The 19,576-nt window shown below is 38.8% G+C and overlaps 1 protein-coding gene across 1 annotated transcript in view; it reads left to right on the top strand.

Moving 5' to 3' along the window:
* Positions 1-19,576, top strand: part of Plap (phospholipase A2 activator protein) — a 121,014-nt gene that overhangs the window by 33,927 nt on the left and 67,511 nt on the right. Inside the window, exons 2-3 of the mRNA XM_090373709.1 lie at positions 8,886-9,079; positions 18,985-19,206. Of these exons, the coding sequence (XP_090229835.1) occupies positions 8,886-9,079; positions 18,985-19,206 (416 nt within the window). The remainder of the gene's footprint in view (positions 1-8,885; positions 9,080-18,984; positions 19,207-19,576) is intronic.

Here is a 19,576-nt window from a genome sequence, read left to right as displayed (position 1 = left end):
GCAGGACAGCCAGCAAAAGGGACAAAGGCAGGTTGATCATAGAAGAGAGGATGGAAGAGAAAATACGGAGAGAGAGAGAGAGAGAGAGCAGACAGACTTGACGTGGAATGATGTAGTGCAGGCATGGGAATACATCAAGACAGGTAAGTCTGCTGGTATGGATGAGATCAATGGAGAGATGCTGAAGGCTGCAGGGATAGTGTGGACATACAGACTGTTCCGTAAGATCTGGGATGAGAGCCAGGTGCCAAAGGACTGGAAAGGAGGTTTGATCATCCCGTTGTTCAAGAAGAGGAACAGAAAAAAGTGTTCCAATTCTAGAGGCATCACACTGATATCATATGTGAGTAAGCTGTATGAGAGAGTGTTAGAGCGATTGAAAATAGGATGGCCGAGGAACAGTATGGCTTTAGGCCTGGCAGATCGACAGTGGATCTAATTTTCTGCCTCAGGCAACTGATGGAAAAGTGTTATGAATACAATAAAGAATTATGGATGGCATTTTTGGATATAAAGAAAGTGTTTGATGCCTTAAAGAGAGTGAAAGTGTGGGAGGTTTTAGAAACTTGGGGATAGAAGAACAGCTTGTGGAGAGAATTGAGAATATGTGCACCAATACAGTGAGCAAAGTAAGAACAGTGATGAGGTTGACAGAGAGCTTCAAAATAACATCAGGTTTGAGACAAGAAGGCGTCCTGTCATCCCTACTATTCATAGCTATCATGAATGATGTGCAATGTAGAGTGGTGGAACAACTTGGACAGGACCAGATGAAAGTCATGCTCTTTGCAGATGACCTCTGCATATGGGGAGAGGGCAGGGAACAAGTGCAATGGCAAGTTGATATATGGGCAAGTATGGTCAATGAATTTGGACTGGTTTTCAGTCAGGAAACGAGTGAAGTAATGGTTCTAAAGAGGAGTGGTGAGCTTGATGGATACATTACAATGGAAGGGAAAGAGCTAAAAATGGTTAACAACTTCAAGTATCTAGGAAGCACCATTACAAAGACTGGAGTTGATAGATGAAGAAATAAGTAGAAGGTACAAACGAGCTGGAATTTCTATAGGTAGACAAGAGATCTGATCTGGAACAGGAACATACCACTGAAGTGTAAGGAGGCTATATATGAGGTCTATTACGTACCAATTCTGACGTATGCATCTGAAACTTGGACTATGAGGAAAAAGGATGAAAGCAGAATTCAGGGGACAGAAATGAGATTTGTGAGGAGCATAGCCGGAAAGACAAGACGCAACAAAATCAGGAATGATGTGATTAGGGAAAGAATTCAGGTTGAAAAACTCCAGGACAGGATTGAAAGGTTCCGTTTGAAATGGTTTGGACATGTAAAGAGGATGAACGAGAGGCGTTTGCCAAGAAGAATGTTTGATTTACAATTAAGGGACAAAAGACCAAGGGGGAGACCAGGAATGAGATGGCAAGACATGATAAAGACCGATGTGATTAAGAGAGGAGGAAACTGGAGTGAAATCAACGACGGAGAGAAGTACACGGACAGGGCATGGTGGCGAGGCTTCATACATCAACCCGTGGAATAGTGGAATGATGACTGATGATGATGAAAAGTATATGAGCCGACCGGGCTAGCCGGGTGGGTAAAGTGCCTGCCTGGCAACCCAAAGGTCGCGGGTTCGAATCCCGCCTCGGGCTTGGATCAAAGTACTGCAAAAACCTTGGGAGGTGCATTATGGCCACAGAAGCCGATGCGCCAACAACTACCAAAAAGAAAAAAAAAAGTATATGAAATTTGTAACTAAATGGTACCTGATTTACAAGTTACTGTAAATCAGGTACCATTTAGTTACAAGTTTTTAATTTACAAGTTACTGTAAATTAAAGAAGGCTTGTAAATTAAGAAAGAAATGTATGAACATAAAAAACATTAAAAAATTAAAATGTAAAAAATCTTTTTTTTGACCCTGCATGAACATGTATGTGTTGTTTTAATTTTAAATGTATAATAAGATTTATTTATTATTATTACTTACATTATAAGGATACATTATTTCAAAATCATGCGATGTAAGACAGCATAAATCACAATTGCACTGTATATATAATTTTATATTTGTCCAAATTATAAGACTTAAAAAAAATTGTGTATTTAAAAATGAAATTATAGCAGTTAGAATAGGCTGTAAATTGGATTATATATTTGTTATAAAATAACCCATCATCACAATGAAGTTGAAAAATTAAAATTACTAATTCATTTTAAAGCTATGTCATCTAGCAAATACCGCTAGCGCTGCCCATGGTGGTGTGGCAATCTTAGTAAATTCAAAGATCCCAACTAAACATATCCCACTCCAAACTAATATAGAAGCTGTTGCTGTTCGTATAATTCTCCATAGTGCAATAACACTAGTCTCAATATACCTACCGCCAAACTGTACTAACTCTTTAAAAGATCTTGAAGACCTCTTTATACAGGTACCTCCACCTCTCTGTATATTAGGGGACTTTAACGGGCACCACCCATTATGGGGCTCTCCTAATTTGGATAGACGAGGCCGACTAATTGAAAGTTTTTTGGATGCACTAAATCTCACTATACTCAATACAGGTGCACCGACACACGTACAGCTTCCAACAGGACACACCTCAGCAATAGATCTCTCAATTTGTTCACCAGTACTAGTCCCAGCCATAGAGTGGTATGTAATAAACGATCCCATGGGCAGTGACCACTTCCCAATAGTATGCAACTTTCTAAAAGCAAAGACTCCTTCAATTCAACCCTGCAGAAAGTGGAAATTTGTCCGAGCAGACTGGGCAAAATTTCAATCATCAATTGACCTCGATGAGGAAAAAATCCGCCTCCAGCACATTGATGATGTGACAGATTACATCACGTCGCATCTTCTAAATGTGGCTAAAGACACAATACCAATATCAAATCCGCCGGGCCGAAAGCATTATAATTACTGGTGGAATGACAAATGCACCACAGCAAAGAGAGCAAAAAATAAAGCCTGGAATTTGTTTCGGAAATGTCCGAGCACAGTCAATCTCATTAATTATAAGAAATTAAGGGCAAAAGCACGCTTCATACAAAAACAGGCAAAGAAAGAATCCTGGACCCGTTTTGCATCCACTTTTCACAGAAATACCGATCCCAAAATAATATGGAAAAAAATTAGACAGCTGTCTGGTAAGTTTCCTACCATACCTTCTCCAATCCTCTCCTGGAATGGAAAAGATCTCTCTAATCCTGTAGATATAGCTAATGCTTTAGCCAATACTTTTGCAGAAATCTCAGCAACGTCAGCCTATACTACCTCTTTCCAAAGAATTAAAATCACTAAAGAAAAGCATGCTATTCATTTTCAAACTACCCGTCCTCTCCCATATAACAAACCTCTGCAATATTCTGAACTTTTACATGTCATTAGAACAGCTCGCAATGGTGCTGCTGGACCAGATGGAATTTATTATGTCATGCTACAACATCTTGATGACAAAGCTCTGCGCTGCCTCCTGGTCTTTTACAATCGCATATTTTTAGAAAATGTTTATCCAGCATCTTGGCATCACTCTACAATTTTGGCATTCCTGAAGCCTGGAAAAGATCCATCAAACCCAAATAGCTATAGACCCATATCTCTCTCAAGCTGCCTCAGTAAAATCCTTGAGAAAATTATCCACAGAAGACTCGTCTGGATCATTGAGTCGGAACATCTAATGAGCCATTGTCAATATGGCTTTCGCCAAAACAGATCATGCTTAGATCTTATGGTCAAGGCCGAATTTGCCATCCGTAATGCTTTTGTCAAACATGAACATCTAGTAATGGTTTCAATAGACATAGAGAAGGCTTTTGATACCACCTGGCGGTATGGTATACTTAGTGATCTTTACCTTCTCGGACTACGAGGCAATCTTCCTATATTCATTCAGAACTTTCTACATACAACAACATTTCAAGTTCGATATCAACATGCCCTTTCCCCAACTTTCATCCAGGAAGAAGGTGTTCCACAGGGATCAGTACTGAGTGCCACACTTTTTGCCCTGAGAATAGATTGTATTACTAAGCAGCTTCCAAATACAGTTGAGACTTACCTTTATGCAGATGACCTTTCCATCTCTTGTCATTCTCAAAACATGAGGTCTATTGAAAGACAGCTTCAGATATCACTTAATAAAATTCAACAATGGGCGAGCCTCAACGGCTATCGGCTCTCACAACAGAAAACAGTTGCCATCCATTTCTGTAGACAACGCAAACTTCATCCAGATCCTGAACTTCAAATTTCTAACATCTTTGTCCCGGTCACCAGCAACATCCGATTTCTAGGATTAACCCTTGACAATAAGTTAAATTTCCTAGATCATATTAAAAATGTACGGACTTCATGTCTAAAAAAGTTAAACATACTCAGAGCTTTATCTGCCCAAACATGGGGTGCAGATCGTACCACACTTCTTCGGTTATACAGGGCATTAATCAGATCTCGTCTCGATTACGGTGCTCCAATCTATGATTCTGCCAGAAAGAGTGCATTACGCTGGCTTGATCCCATTCAGCACAGTGCTTTGAGAATTGCAACTGGTGCATTCAGAACGTCGCCAGCACATAGTCTCTACATTGATGCTCATGAGCCCCCACTAACTTTACGCAGGAAAACACTGTTACTCAAATATGCTGTCAAGATACAAAGCTGTGCTTCTCATCCCATTCGGTCATACCTTTTTAACCCACCCTTAGAAACCCTATACAGAAACAAACCTAGCATAGTAAAACCAGCTGGTCTTCGCCTTCTTGAACTTGTGCAAGTTTGGAATATTTCCATCCATTCCGTAAAGCAGGTAGCAACTTATACTCAACCTCCATGGACTCCTCCTCCTCTTCCAATCTGTGACACTTACCTCTGTCAATGGAGAAAGAATTCCTTGCAAGCAGCAAATATCAACCAAATTCACGCAGTTCACATTGAAAGATATTCTGATTTCTCTCCAATTTATACAGATGGCTCTAAATCTAATTCAAATGTTGGAGCAGCTGCAGTGTTTCCAAATACAATTGTATCAGCTTCCCTTCCGTCAGAATTTAGTATATTTTCTGCTGAATTATACGCAATAAAACTAGCTTTAGAAAATCTTCATTTTAACTCTTCCTTAAAATCTGTCATTTACACTGATTCCCTCAGCTCAATCATGTCGTTATGTAATTCCTCAGATAAAGTTCACCCTGTTCTAGATGAAATCAGAAGCTTATTACTGCAAATTAAAGAACCCAATCAACAGGTCACTTTTTGCTGGATTCCAGCACATTCCGGTATTTTAGGAAATGAACTGGCCGATAAAGCTGCAAAAAATCCAACTACCTTAGATGTAACCAACATCCCTGTTCCAGCATCAGATTATGCACTAACCATTCATGCTGCTTGCCTATCACAATGGACAGCCCTGTGGCACTCCCAGACTAATAATAAACTCTTTCAGTTTAAACAAGACCCGAAAATTTGGCGCTCCAGTGTCCGTACATCGAGACGAGAAGAAGTAGTCCTCTCAAGGGCAAGAATAGGACATACACATCTGACCCACCTTCATTTACTGAGAGGAGATGATCCACCACAATGTACACATTGTTCTAACAATTTGACTGTAAAACATATTCTTATTGGCTGCCCCTATTATAAACAAGCGAGAACTTCATCCTTGATCTCACTGGTTAATCTACATAAACCAATTACTCTTGAAAACCTGATTGGTGATAAGGCAAATATTTCTGAATTTTTTGACTTTCTCAGGCAAACTGGGCTTTTCAATTATTTCTGATTTTCTTTTGATTTAGAGAAAACTCATGTCTTAATATAATTAGTGAATAGGCACATTATAGCCTTAGCAGCTGATGTGCCATTAAACCTCCAGAGCAACAACAACATCTAGCAAATTTGGTGTTATGACAGGATGTTATTAAAAATTTATTAACAATTTTTGATAGTAATGTAGCTCTGAACAAGCAACCGGAAATTTGCTGCACAGAATCATATTTTACTTCCATTTACACAATTCAAGGATAAACTAGTAATTGTTTTATGCATTTGTGAATAATAAAAATCAGCATGTACCTCAGATGTGTGAAATTTATATTTGTCATTTATGTGTCTGGAAAATCATATGCATAAATTTCTTTTCTTTGAAAAACCTAAATTTTCTTAACCTTAAAGAAAGCCTCAATAATTACAGAATTTTATTAAAATGACAAATATGAAATTGGGGTGTTTTTTTTTGGTTTTTTTTTTGGTTTTTTTTTTTTTTTTTTTTGTTTACAAATTAATTTTGTAAATTTTTCTAACCTAAGTATTTCATATAATCAAATATTAGACATAACTTACCAGTTCCGAAATTGCATTAAATGATAATTAAATTTATTAAATTAACCTAATTTAAAAGTAAACAAATTTGTTTTCTTTTACTTTTACCACTCACTCTTAGCATACAATTTAATATATGCTAAGAGTGAGTAACCAATTAGCTTTCATTATACTGGTCTGGTGGGTGCCTCCGTAGCCAGGTGGGAAGGAGCAGCAGTGCATAACACACGCTTCTTGATTAGACTGCGGTTTGAGCCCATCACCACCAAATACGGAGGATGCGGAAAGGTCAGGGAATGACCACCGCATATCCCGGAGCAATATGGCCTTAGGTGCTAATGCTCCTAAAAACCAAATAACCAACCAACCAACCAACTGGTCTGGTGAAAGTACAGCTCTATTTTCCTGGAATACATACTACGATTTCTACTTGTTCAGGGTTGCTAATTCACTAATTGTCACCTGACAGTTACCGAATTAGTTTGTTACTTGTTCATAATTGGAATCATTATCTTCAGATTTTTCAAACTGAAATTCTTTGGTTCTTAGCCAAACCAAATTAAAGTAGCATTCAGATAACATAAAATAAAACACATAAAATAAAACGTGCATAATATCTAGCATAGTTCTGGTTTGTCTTCTTAATATTGTTCTTAAAAAATCTGCTTTGTTAATAACTGGTTTTCTTCTGTATTAGCATTAGTAGAGGCATATGGTGCAAGAAAGCAAGCTTATCATCAGCCAAAAAAAAAAAAAAAAAAACCTCCCATTTCACTCATCCATCACTCCAAACATTTGTCTAGTTCTGCCTTGAATTTATTTAAGTTGTCGACCTCCACTATGACAGATGGAAGTTTGTTCCAACAATCAGCCACCCGTTGGCTAAAGGCAAATTTCCGCACCTTTATGCTACAATTGCCTTTCCTCAATTTGAATTTAAGTCCCCTTCAGGTGAGTAATCTGAGCAAGAGGAACAATCCCATCAGCTTGTCAAAGCTGATAGGATTGTCAAAACCAACTTGAGCTTGTCAAAACCATTCAAGGTCTTATACACCTCAATCAGATCACCTTGAAGGTGCCTAGTCTCCAGCAGCTGAAATTTGAAGAAATTAAGCCATTCTTGGTAACAGCAACCCTTTGTTCAATTCACCAATCTCGTTGCCCTTCTCTGTACTTGTTCCAGCAGCTCTACATCCTTCCTAAGATGTGGCCTGACCATTCCTATATACAAGGGGATAATCACCTCCTTATCCCTGCTAGCAAAATTCCTGTATATCATTGACAAGACACCATGAGCTTCTCTTACGGCCTTCTCAGCCCATCTGCTCAACTTTTCTATATCGTGTTTTCAGTAATGTACTGTCATTAACAACCCTGCCAACCTTCATATCATATGCAAACTTGGGCATTAACCCTGATATACCTTTGATACCTGTATTTATCAATGATATATATTTGATATATATCATTGATAAATACAGAAAACAACGAGCCCAACACAAATCTCTCGGGGATTCCACTAATAATGTTAGTTCACGAAGAGCAGTATCCATTGATTACTTCTCTGTCTTCTCCCACTCAACCATCCCTTTATCCATAGCAGCAACTTGCCTTTAATGCCATACTGCTCCAATTTATATAGTAGTCTTCCATGTGCAACAGTATCAAAAGCTTTCCTAAAATCCAAGTATGTGATATCAAAATTATTTTTTGTATCCAGTTCCTTTGTGATCACACCGTAGTATCCAATCAAATTTGTCAGACAAGACTTCAGTGACTCCATTATTTTCCCCAGAACAGAAGTCAAACTAACAGGTCTGTAATTACTCATGCCATCCTTTGAACCTCCCCCCCCCCTTTGTGTACTGGGGACACGTTTGCACATCTCCCCTGAATCCAGGGAAGCTCTCATAATTATGCCTAAGGATTTGCTTACTTCCTTTGCTGCTTCCTTTAATATAACTGGATAGATTCCACCACCCCCGTGTGCCTTTCTTATTTTCAACTTCAATAATTTCTCCTCCACTTTACTCTCAGTTATTACAAAATCATTTAAATCCCTGCTAGAGTTTGATAAGCTTCTAGCTTCCACTTCTCTACAGAATTCCTCATGTGTTATTGTGGATGCAAAATACTCATTCAGTTTGTTAGCTACCTCATCAGGATCATCCACAGTCGAACCATCGATATCAAATGAGCCAATCTGATTCATCCCCTTCCTTCTAGAGTTTAAAAAAGTAAATTTTTTTTGTTTTTCTTTCCTCCTTTTTAAGTAGTCTTTTGTTTTTCTTTCATCTTTTGCCAAAGATTTCTCGTAAACAGCTTTCGCTTGCCTAACCTTCTTTTTGACTTGATTACAGACTGGCTTATATCTACCATATAGTCTGTGTATTTTTAGAATGCGATGGCCAACTCTTTATTAGAAAATCTATAATTAGAACTGATATATGTCTTGCTATATATAGAATTGATTATATTTAATGAAAGTAGACTTAGTTATTATATTTTATTATTCATTTTATATTTTATTTACTGCAGGACTGACCAGGGCTATACTGAAGGCCATTCTATGTCCGGACCCACAAATTTTATTTCAAGCATATGTACTCTTCCTCCTAGTGATCAGTATCCTTGTGGGCTAATCTTGGTTGGTAGTAATGACTGTGCAATTTATGGCTTCAGTTTAGATTCACCCTTACCAATTTTCAAATTGCTTGGACATAGTGGTACAGGTATTTATATTTTGATATATTTTTAAACTGCAAAATTGATACTTTGCTTTTATTTGCTAATAGGGCTCATCTTGGTAATAGCATTAGCATTAGTTGAGGCATACGATGCAAGAAAGCAAGCTTATGCAGCGTAAGCCAAAAAAAACCTCTCCTATTTCATCCCTCTATTCATTCCTGTCCAGCTCAACCTTAAATTTATTTAGGCTATCAACTTCCACAACAAAAGATGAAAGTCTGTTCCACCAATCAACTACCCGCTGGCTAAAGGCTAATTTCTGCACATCTATTCTACAACTGTCTTTTGAATTTGAATCTATGTCCCCTCAATGATTCTCAGTTTGAATTTCTTTCTCCCTCAAGTTCTTAATCTGAACACGAGGTAGAATCCCATCAGCATTCAGCTTGCTCAACCCATTCAAGGCCTTATACACCTCAATCAGATCACCTTGCATGTGCCTGCTCTCCAGGTGCTGCAATTTGCAGAACTTTCTTGGCAAGAGAATCTCTTTTTGTTCCCCTCGCCAATCTTTTTGCCCTTGTTTCTACTCGTTCTAGTAACTCTACATCCTTCCTAAAATGAGGCCTCCAGGCCTGTACACAGTACTGAAGGTGTGGCCTGACCATCGCCTTGTACAGTAGGATAATCACCTCCCTGTCCCTGCTAACAAAATTCCTATATATCACTGACATGACTCCATGACTTGCCCTGGCAGCCCATCTGCACTGCTCAGCAAACTTCATATCTGACTGTACAATTACTCCCAGGTCTTTAACTTTCCACTTCCCTGAGTGTAGTACCACATAGTTGGTACGTTTCTCTTGGATTATTGTTACCCGTATGCAGTACTTTGCATTTGTCAATGTTAAACTTCAATTGCCACTTCTCAGCCCATTTGCCCAACTTATCTAGATTCAGTTGGAGTAGCATACTGTTTTTACTGTCGTTAACAGCCCTGCCAACCTTTGTATCATCTGCGAACTTGGATATTAAACCTGATATACCTTCATCAATATCATTGATGAATACACAAAACAACAATGGGCCCAGCACTGAACCCTGGGGAACTCCACTAATAACATTCATCCATGAAGAGCAGTGTCCATTACCACTCTCTGTCGTCTTCCACTCAACCATCCCTTTATCCATTGTAGCAACTTACCCTTAATGCCATACCGCTCTAATTTGTACAGCAGTCTTCCATGTGCAACAGTATCAAAAGCTTTCCTGAAATCCAAGTATATGATATCAAAATTATTTGTTTACATCCAGTTCCTTTGTGACCACATCATAGTATCCAATCAAATTGGTCAAACAAGACCTCCCTTTAACAAACCCATGCTGTGTCTTAAGTATTATGGCAGTCTTGTCTAGATGATCCTGCAATGCTTCTTTAACCATTGACTTCATTATTTCCCCCAGAACAAAAGTTAAACTAGTTCAAATGGTTAGCTATGTCACCATTTGAACCCCCTTTGTGAATTGGTTATTGTTTCATTTGCACACCTCCAGTTCAGTCCTTTCCTTATGTTTAACTTCAACAATTTCTCCACCACTTTGCTCACAGTTATTACAAAATCACTTAGCTCCCTGTTAGTTTGATAAACTTCTGGCATTCCCCCTCCTTGAATAACTCCTCATGTGTTAATCTAGATGTAAAATACTCATTCTGTTTATCAGCTACTTGAGCATGATCAACAATAGTCAACCCATGTATGTTAAGTGGTCCAATCTGATCCATCCCTTTTCTTCTAGTGTTCACATAAGTAAAGAACTCTTTGCTGTTTTTCTTTACATCCTTTGCCAAAGATTTCTCGTAATTTTCCTTTGCCTGCCTAACCTCCTTTGTGACTTGGTTACGTACTAGCTTATATCTGCTGTAGGCTTCTGTGTCGCCTGATAATTTATATGCATTCTATACATTTTTCTTCTCTGCCACAAGCCTCATTAATTCATCTGACATCCATTTAGGCCTAAATCTTGAACAGTATTTCTTAGTTGGAATTAAAAGCCTAGTAACCTCCAAGGTTCAGTCCCTGAAGGCTTCCCATTTAGAATTCAACGTTGGTAACATCAACAGTTGATTCCACTGTATAGAATTTAAAAACTGTCTGAGACCCCGTAGTCACCTTTATGAAAGCAAAAGCCCTTGACTTTACTGTTGATGGTAGTTACATCTTTAAGTAAATCCCACATCAGTACATTGTGATCACTGTCACCCAGTGGTTCCTTTATCTGCAAATTCTTAATGCATGAATAATCACTGCTGATTATCAGATCAAAAGTTACTCCCTCTAGTTGCCTCTCAAACATGTTGCTGTAGAAAGCAGTCATCCAATATTTCCACAAAAGTCTTGCTAGTGTATTTCCACAAAAGTCTTGCTAGTGTGCGAGTGACCAACCACAAGTTTCAGTCAATATCTACAAAATTAAAATCCCCCATAATAAGACATTCTGATTTACTGGCCCACTCTACTTCTCTGTACAATTGCTCATGATACTCATCAGATTCATTAGCCCTATAACACACACCTGCTCTCATTTTCCCTTTTCCAGTGCTTATGTCACACCAAACTGACTCAACAATGCATTGTCCACCAACTTCAATTGGATGCACTTCCTTAGATTTTGTGTTTCTTAACTAACAGCATAACCCCTCCTCCCTTCCTGTCCTGTCTATCCTTTCTGTGTACATTGTACTCCCAAAATTCCAGTTATTCACTGGTTATATCTGTGTGACACTACGTCTTTGATGTCTTGACCAGCGAATGCCCAGGAACACATACATCACTAAGGATGAGGCTACTTTACCTGGGCATAAGCCTATGAAAGGTAGGCTCACTCTTCTGTTGGGTGCCAATGCCTCTCGAGATTTTAAGCTGAAGCCTTTGCTTGTGTATCACTCTAATACTCCCATAGTATTTAAACAACGAAAAGTCGACAAATGCATGCTGGGAGTGTTTTGGTGCAGTAACAAGAACGCCTGGGTTACAGGATATGATTTCAATGAATGGGAGCGTGAAGCTTTCTGTCTTTCAGTGAAGAGTTCTCTTGAGAAAAATAAGCTTCCTGTGAAGGCACCGCTCCTGCTGGATAATATGCCAGGCCATGATCCCAACCTTGTTCAATCTCTTCAGGTACAATTTGACTTTGTTCAAGTCAAAATTTTGCCACCCAACACCATTCCTCTTTTTCAACCAAACCATCAAGTGATTACAAACTTAAGAAAATCTACACCACAAAAATGTTCACAATTTGCTTTACAGCAGCCACTGGTGAAAATGCTCTCACCCTCAAAGATTTTTGGAGATTGAAGTTCAACATGCTAGACTGTGTAAGGCTGATTGTGAGTGCTTGGAATGATGTTTCCACCAGGTGCTTAAATTCAGCCTGGAAAAAAATCTGGCCTTTAATTGTTCATAACTGAAGGATTTGAAGATGATGGTGCTTTGACAAATGATAATATTGTCACTCTTGGTAAATCAATGGGTCTGGAGTTTGGAGAAGAGGATGCGGAGGACCTTATTGACTCTCGTGGGTGTGAGCTAGCAACAGAGGAGCTACAAGAGTTGGAGAAAATTACAGAGAGTGACATTGAACTTCAGGAAGTACAAAAAAGTTGTCAAAATCAGTCCATTTGGACACTTTCTTTGCCAGTTTTTATTTTTATTTTTTTTTATTTTAAGATGTTTTATGACTGTTTATTAAGTAATCTTTATATAAAAACTCATTTTTAATGTAAAAACGAAGTATAATATGCAATAAATACCTATTTTATGTGTTGTTGGGGAACGAATTACAGGAAATCAATATATTATTGGTTTCAACTTACAATATTTTCAATACAATGGGTTTTGTGGAACAAATTACCATCTGATGTTGGAGCCCTACTGTACTCAGCTGCCAAACTAAATGAGTATTTTGCATCTACATTCACATATGAGGAGTTATTCAAGGGGGAGAGGGGCAGATGTTTATCAAACTCCAACAGGGAGTTAAATGATTTTATAATAACTGAGAGCAAAGTGGAGGAGAAATTGTTGAAGTTAAACATAAGAAAAGCACCTGGGGTGGATGGGATCTATCCAGTTATATTAAAGGAGGTGGCAGAGGATGTAAGCAACCCCTTAGCCATAATTATGAGAGCATCCTTGGACTCGGGGGAAGTCCCCACGGACTGGAGATGTGCAAATGTATCTCCAATTCACAAAGGGTAACACGAGTAATTACAGACCTGTTAGTTTGACTTCTGCTCCAAGGAAAATAATGGAGTTACTGGTTAAAGAAGCATTGCAGTATCATCTAGATAAGACAGCAATAATAATTCAAGACAGCATGGGTTTGTTAAGGGAAAGTCTTGTCTGATCGATTTGATGGGATATTATGACATGGTCACAAAGGAACTGGATGCAAAAAATAATTTTGATACTGTTGCACATGAACTCTGCTGTACAAATTGGAGCAGTATAGTATAAAAGGATGGTTGAGTGGGAGAAGACAGAGTGTTAATTAACAGAAAAGTACTGCATGTGGACTAATGTTGTTAGTGGTTTCCCCCAGGGTTCAGTGTTGGGCCCATCGTTGTTTTGTATATTTATCAGTGATATTGATGAAGGTATATCAAAGTTGATGTCAAAGTCTGAAGATGATACAAAGGTTGGGAGGGTTGTTAATAACATTAATGACAGTATGCTGCTGCAACAGGATCTGGAAAAGTTGAGCAAATGGGCAGAGAAGTGGCAACTGAGTTTAACATTGACAAATGCAAAGTACTGCATATGGGTAGCAATAACCCGAGAGAAAGGTACCAACTGTGTGGTACTACACTCAGGGAAGTGGAAAGTGAAAAAGATCTGGGGGTAATTGTGCAGTCAGATATGAAGTTTGCTGAGCAGTGCAGACTGCTCAGCAAACTTCATATCGAGACAGATGCCGTTGACATCTCTCTTGCAATCTTGTCAATAATATACAGGAATTTTGTGAGCAGGGATAAGGCGGTGATTATTCCTTTGTATAAGGCAATGGTCAGGCCACACCTTGAGTACTGCTTACAGGTCTGGAAGCCTCGTTTTAGAAATGTAGAGTTGCTAGGACGAGTACAGAGAAGGGCAACAAGACTGGTGAGGGGAACAAATAGGTGCTCTTACAAAGAAAGGCTTAAGTTGCTGACCAGTGCAGACAGGCTGCCAGAGTAGGTCATGGGGTCTTGCCAATAATATACAGGAATTTTGCGAGCAGGGATAAGGAGGTGATTATCCCTTTGTATAGTCTTCAGAAGCTGCACATTGCAGCTTCTGAAGACTGGCACCTGCGAGGCGATCTGATTGAGGTGTATAAGGCCTTGAATGGATTGAGCAGGCTAAATGGTGATGGGATGCTCAGATTACAAATCTGAAGGGGGCATAGATTCAAACTGAGGAAAGATAGTTGTAGAATAGATTGCGGAAATTTGCCTTTAGCCAGTGCCTAGTTGATTGCTGGAACAAATTTCCATCTGTCGTGGAAGTTGATAGCTTAAATAAATTCAAGGCTGAACTAGACAAACATTTTGAACAAATGGATAGGCGAAATGGGAAGGGGATTTTTTTTTGGCTAATGCTGTATAAGCTTGCTTTCTTGCATCATATGCCTCTATTAATGCTAATTCGTGGGATACCTGGTTCCTGGGCAGTGTGATGCTGTCACAACTCTCGCTAGCGGATGCACCCACCACTTGGCAGGTATATAGGTACACTGCATTCATGTAGACGGTAATTCTGTATCAGTATGGATAAACATCGTGAGTTAACTGACTTTGAAAGAGGGATGATAGTGGGTGCCTGACACATGGGTCACTCTATCATGGAGGGGGGTACAGAAATTGCACTGTCCCCATTCAACAGTATCAAGAGTATTGGGAATACTGCATTTCTGGAATAACATCTAATTGTGGACAGTGCTGTGGGCGGAGCAAGTTTGTGGATGAACGTTGCCGTTGACATCTGTCTCACAATGTTTCGGTCAACTGGAGAATGACAGCGACACAAATCACTCCCGACTTCAACGATGGATATGCCAGAAACGTCTTCACCATCAGGTGATCATTAGCCACAATAGGTTATGGGAACTGCCGACCCACCAGAGTCCCATTGCTAACACCACGACACAGGACTCTACGCCTCAACTGGGCGAAAGAACATCAGCACTGGACCTTGGATGATTGGAGATGGGTTTTCTGGTCTGATGAGTCCCTTTTCCAGTTATTCCAGTTATTTTGAGCGGGAGGGTGCGTATCTGGCGGAAACCTCACTTAGCTATACCCATCATGTCAACAAGGAACTGTTCAGGCAGGTGAACAGTCGGTAATGGTCTGGGGGTGTTCAGCTGGCACACATTGGGACCTCTGGAACTCTGAACGGTCCAGTTATGTGTCTATCCTTGCAGACCATCTGCATCCCTTCATGGTCATTGTGCAACTACAGGACAATGTGCCTCCCCACAGCCGTGGTCTGTGGAGATGCACATTGTCCTGACCGGTCTCCTGGTCTGATGAGTCCCCTTTTCCAGTTATTTCGAGGAGGCATGAGGGTGTGTATCTGGCAGAAACCTCACAAAGCTATGCTCCCATCGTATCAACAAGGAACTGTTCAGACAGGTGAACAGTCAGTAATGGTCTAGGGCATGTTCAGCTGGCACACATTGGGGCCTCTGAACAGTCCAGGTTACTTATCCATCCTTGCAGACCATCTTCATCCCTTCATGGTCATTGTCTGAAGGGTCTCCTGGTCTGATGAGTCCCTTTTCCAGTTATTTTGACCGGGCAGGAGGGTGTGTATCTGGCAGAAACCTCACGAAGCTATGCACCCATCATGTCAACCAAGAACTGTACAGGCAGGTGAACAGTCGGTAATGGTCTGGCACAAGACCATCTGCATCCCTTCGTGGTGGTCATTCAACCACAGGACAATGGACCCTTCCAGCAGGACAATGTGCCTCCTCACAGAGCCATGGTGACTAGAACATGGTTCTAAGAGCATTCCACAGATTTTACTACCATGGAATGGCCTCCCCATTCATCGGACATGAACCCTGTGGAACATTTTTGTGATTCTGAGGGAAGGTCTGTTCGAGCTTTGGATCATCCACCCAGAAATGCGACGGAATTATGGACAGCGGTGCAGCAAGCATGGATAGAAATATCTGTGGAATGCCTTCGTGAAATAGTGTACTTAATGCCTCGCCATGTGACTGCCCTTATCTAGGCAAAAGGTGGGCCTACCTGTTACTTGTAGGTATCCCATGATTTCTGTCCACTCGGTGTAGTTTAAACTTCCTGCAGCAGATGGTGGTTCAGAGATTTTCCATTAGTCTGACAGGTTGCAAGTAACAACTAGTTCCTTAGTGGTATTAACATTTCGTATCAGGATTTTTGCAATGGAACAACGAAAAAATATCAAATTTGCTTTAAACTGAGAAAATCTGCAATAGAAACATGTGAAATGTTAAAAACTGTTTATGGTGATGAAACGTCAAGTTGTTACCAGTTTGTTTATATGGTATAAGTGGTTCTAAGGTAGATGTGAATATGTTCATAATGATCCAAGAAGTGGGCATCCTCCCGGAATGAGGACAGAGTTGTGAAAGTTTGGGAAATTGTATCATATGACCCTCAGAATGATGAGTTGTATATGAATAAGGTAACGATTTGTTAAATTCTTAATGAAGATTTAGGGAAAGGGAAGGTCTGTGCAAAATTGCAGCATAGCCTCACGGATGAGCAAAAGTAATGAAGAGTATCATCATGCAAAGACTTCATCCAAACTTGACAAGACAAGCCTAATTTTCTTGATTGTATTATCACCTGAGATGAGTGTTGAGTGTTTCAGTATCACTGAGTATCTCTTGGTGATATTGAAAGGCGTCAGAGCATGCAGCGGATTTTAGAATCATCCCAAAGGCCCAAAAAGTTTTGTTTACAGACGTCCAGGATCAAGATGATGCTGATCATGTTTTTCAACAAACAGGGGGTGATTCACAAGGAATTTGTACCTGAAGGGGATATGGTCAATGCTGCGTTGGCATACAGGTGTTTCGAAGACTATCGAAGTACATTTCCTGGAATGAGGTGGCAATTTCAAGAGAAAGGCTTCTTGTTCCACAACAATATCCCCGCCCCTTCTGCATTTTTTGTGAAGACATTTCTGATAAAAACATGGTATTGTACAGATCGACTACCCTCCCTATTAGCACCAGGAGACTTCTTGGTGAGACTCCTTTTTCCAAAGTGAAAACGATCCTCGAAGTCAAGAGATTTCAGGATGTTGAGGTCGTAAAGAAAAACGTAACTGCCAAACTGAATAGCATCTCTTTGACCTTTGCAGAGACTCTCTTTAGAAACTTTTAGAATGGCATATAAGTGCATTTATCCAGGTTGTGATTACTTTGAATAAAAATAAAACCATTTTTGAAATCCTTCACTTTGTATTATTTTTATTGTAACAGTATGGTAATTTTATTGTCACAATTTATACACCTACACATAGCATTTTCTGATCACTAGCAGTTATACTATCACCATTGCAACATTTCTAATCGGCTGATATTATTTCCTTTAGAAAAAAATATTTCTTCTTTTACAGTGTTTAGTTTATTTTCTCATAATCACCAATCACTTATTTTGGATGGTTTCAAGGTATTATGTATTTTGTCACATTTGAATAAAATAAGTGATTTTACCAAGCATCCAATTTTGTTTCAAATTAGGGAGAAGTGCAAGAGAATTCACAAAATATTAAAAAATTGCTTTTGGGAAAATATTCTGTATGGTATTTGAAGACTTTTCACTGGGTCACAAAGTTTAGAGAGGGCCGTTTTTCCATTGATGGTGATCTTGCTCTTGTCTACCGTTCAACTTCAGAAACCAGTGAGTCAATCACTCTTCTTTTTGAACTGATTAGGAGTCATGAATGTTTAACTGTTTGTGAAGCTGCTAGTGAAATTGGTGTCTTATGGGACATGTCAATCAATTTTAGCACAAGATTTGAAAATGAGCTGCATTTCAGCCAAGTTTGTGCCTAGCATCTCATCAATGATCACACAGAGAAGCAAGCTCTTGCATGCCAGGGGTCTTTGTCAACTTGCTGTTGTTGACCTGTATATTGTTTCTTCCGTCATTACTGGTGGTGAATCATGGTTGTACAGCTGTAACCCAGAAGCAAAGGTCCATTCCTCTCGGTGGAAGACTGTTTTATCCAACGTCCATAACAATCTCAATCAAAAATGGTCATGCTAATTGTAGTTTGATTTGCAGAGAATTGTTTTTCATATGAATTTGCCCCACATTTTCAAATAGTGAACTGAGAATACTTCAAAACAGTTCTAGGATGATTGCCTGCTGAATGGAGAAAATAGCTAGTAAAGTGTTTCACCGAATTGGCACTTATATCATGACAGCACTCCATCATTGCGATTATTATTATTTTATTCATTATTTTTTTTAAATTTAATTATTTATTTATTTTTGCTGTGCTTAAAAGTCTCCTGGATTTTCAAATGACAACACAAACTCAAAAAGATACTATAAATTTGAAACTATTTGAAATTTCAAAATAAGTCTATCAGGAATGCTTTCAGAAGTTGCAGAAGCATTATTAAAAAAAAAAAAAAAAAAGGATTTGCAAAAGATTTTGTGAATTTTGTATTTTAACAGCAATAATATTTTCTCATGGAAATCCTTTTTTTTTTTTTTTTTTTAATAATGGAATTTACATTTTTCCATTGTATTATGAAAATTTCTTATAATTTTATGTAGCATCATGATATCCATTTTGAGGTTCATATATCTAAAAATGGAAACAGAATCAGTTCAAGTTACTTTAAAGTACCTTTATTTAAAATAAATTCAATCAGTTTTATTTTGAATTTTCAGTTTGTTCGCTTGCAGCAGGAAAATTTGGTACAGTTCTTAGTGGTTCTTGGGATAAAACTGCTAGAGTTTGGCAGGGACAAAAATGTTCAATGACCCTGGAAGGCCATCAAGCAGCAGTTTGGACAGTACAGATTCTACCTGAACAGGATCTTATGCTGACTGGATCAGCTGATAAAACAATTAGAATGTGGAGGGCTGGACATTGTGAAAAGTTATTTGTAGGTAAAGTTAACATTTATAACTATTTGTCATTACTCTTTTTTTTTTTTTCAATCTCTCTCTCTCTCTCTCTCTCTCAATGTATGATTGAAAGGCAGAATGAATGAAATGCAGTGTCTGCTTTTTCAAATGTACATGTTTTTTTTTTTCTTTAAGCTTGCTAATTTTTGTGGGATTGAATATTGCATCCAAGATTGATCATTAAGCAGAAACCTGTTTATGTGCAAATATAATAATAATAAAGTTTAAACAAAGAATTTTACATTAATTAGCATGAGGCATCTACTACCAGTAAGTTATTGTTCTTCAAATACAGTTTCTCCCATCACAGCATTTAAGATACTTAAGTACAGTAGGATCTTGTACAGGGTTG

This window comes from Mastigoproctus giganteus, chromosome 5 (assembly GCF_048544385.1).
Source record: "Mastigoproctus giganteus isolate SK-2022 chromosome 5, ASM4854438v1, whole genome shotgun sequence".
Classification (NCBI taxonomy): Eukaryota; Metazoa; Arthropoda; class Arachnida; order Uropygi; family Thelyphonidae; genus Mastigoproctus; species Mastigoproctus giganteus.
This window is presented reverse-complemented; position numbering and strand designations above follow the sequence as displayed.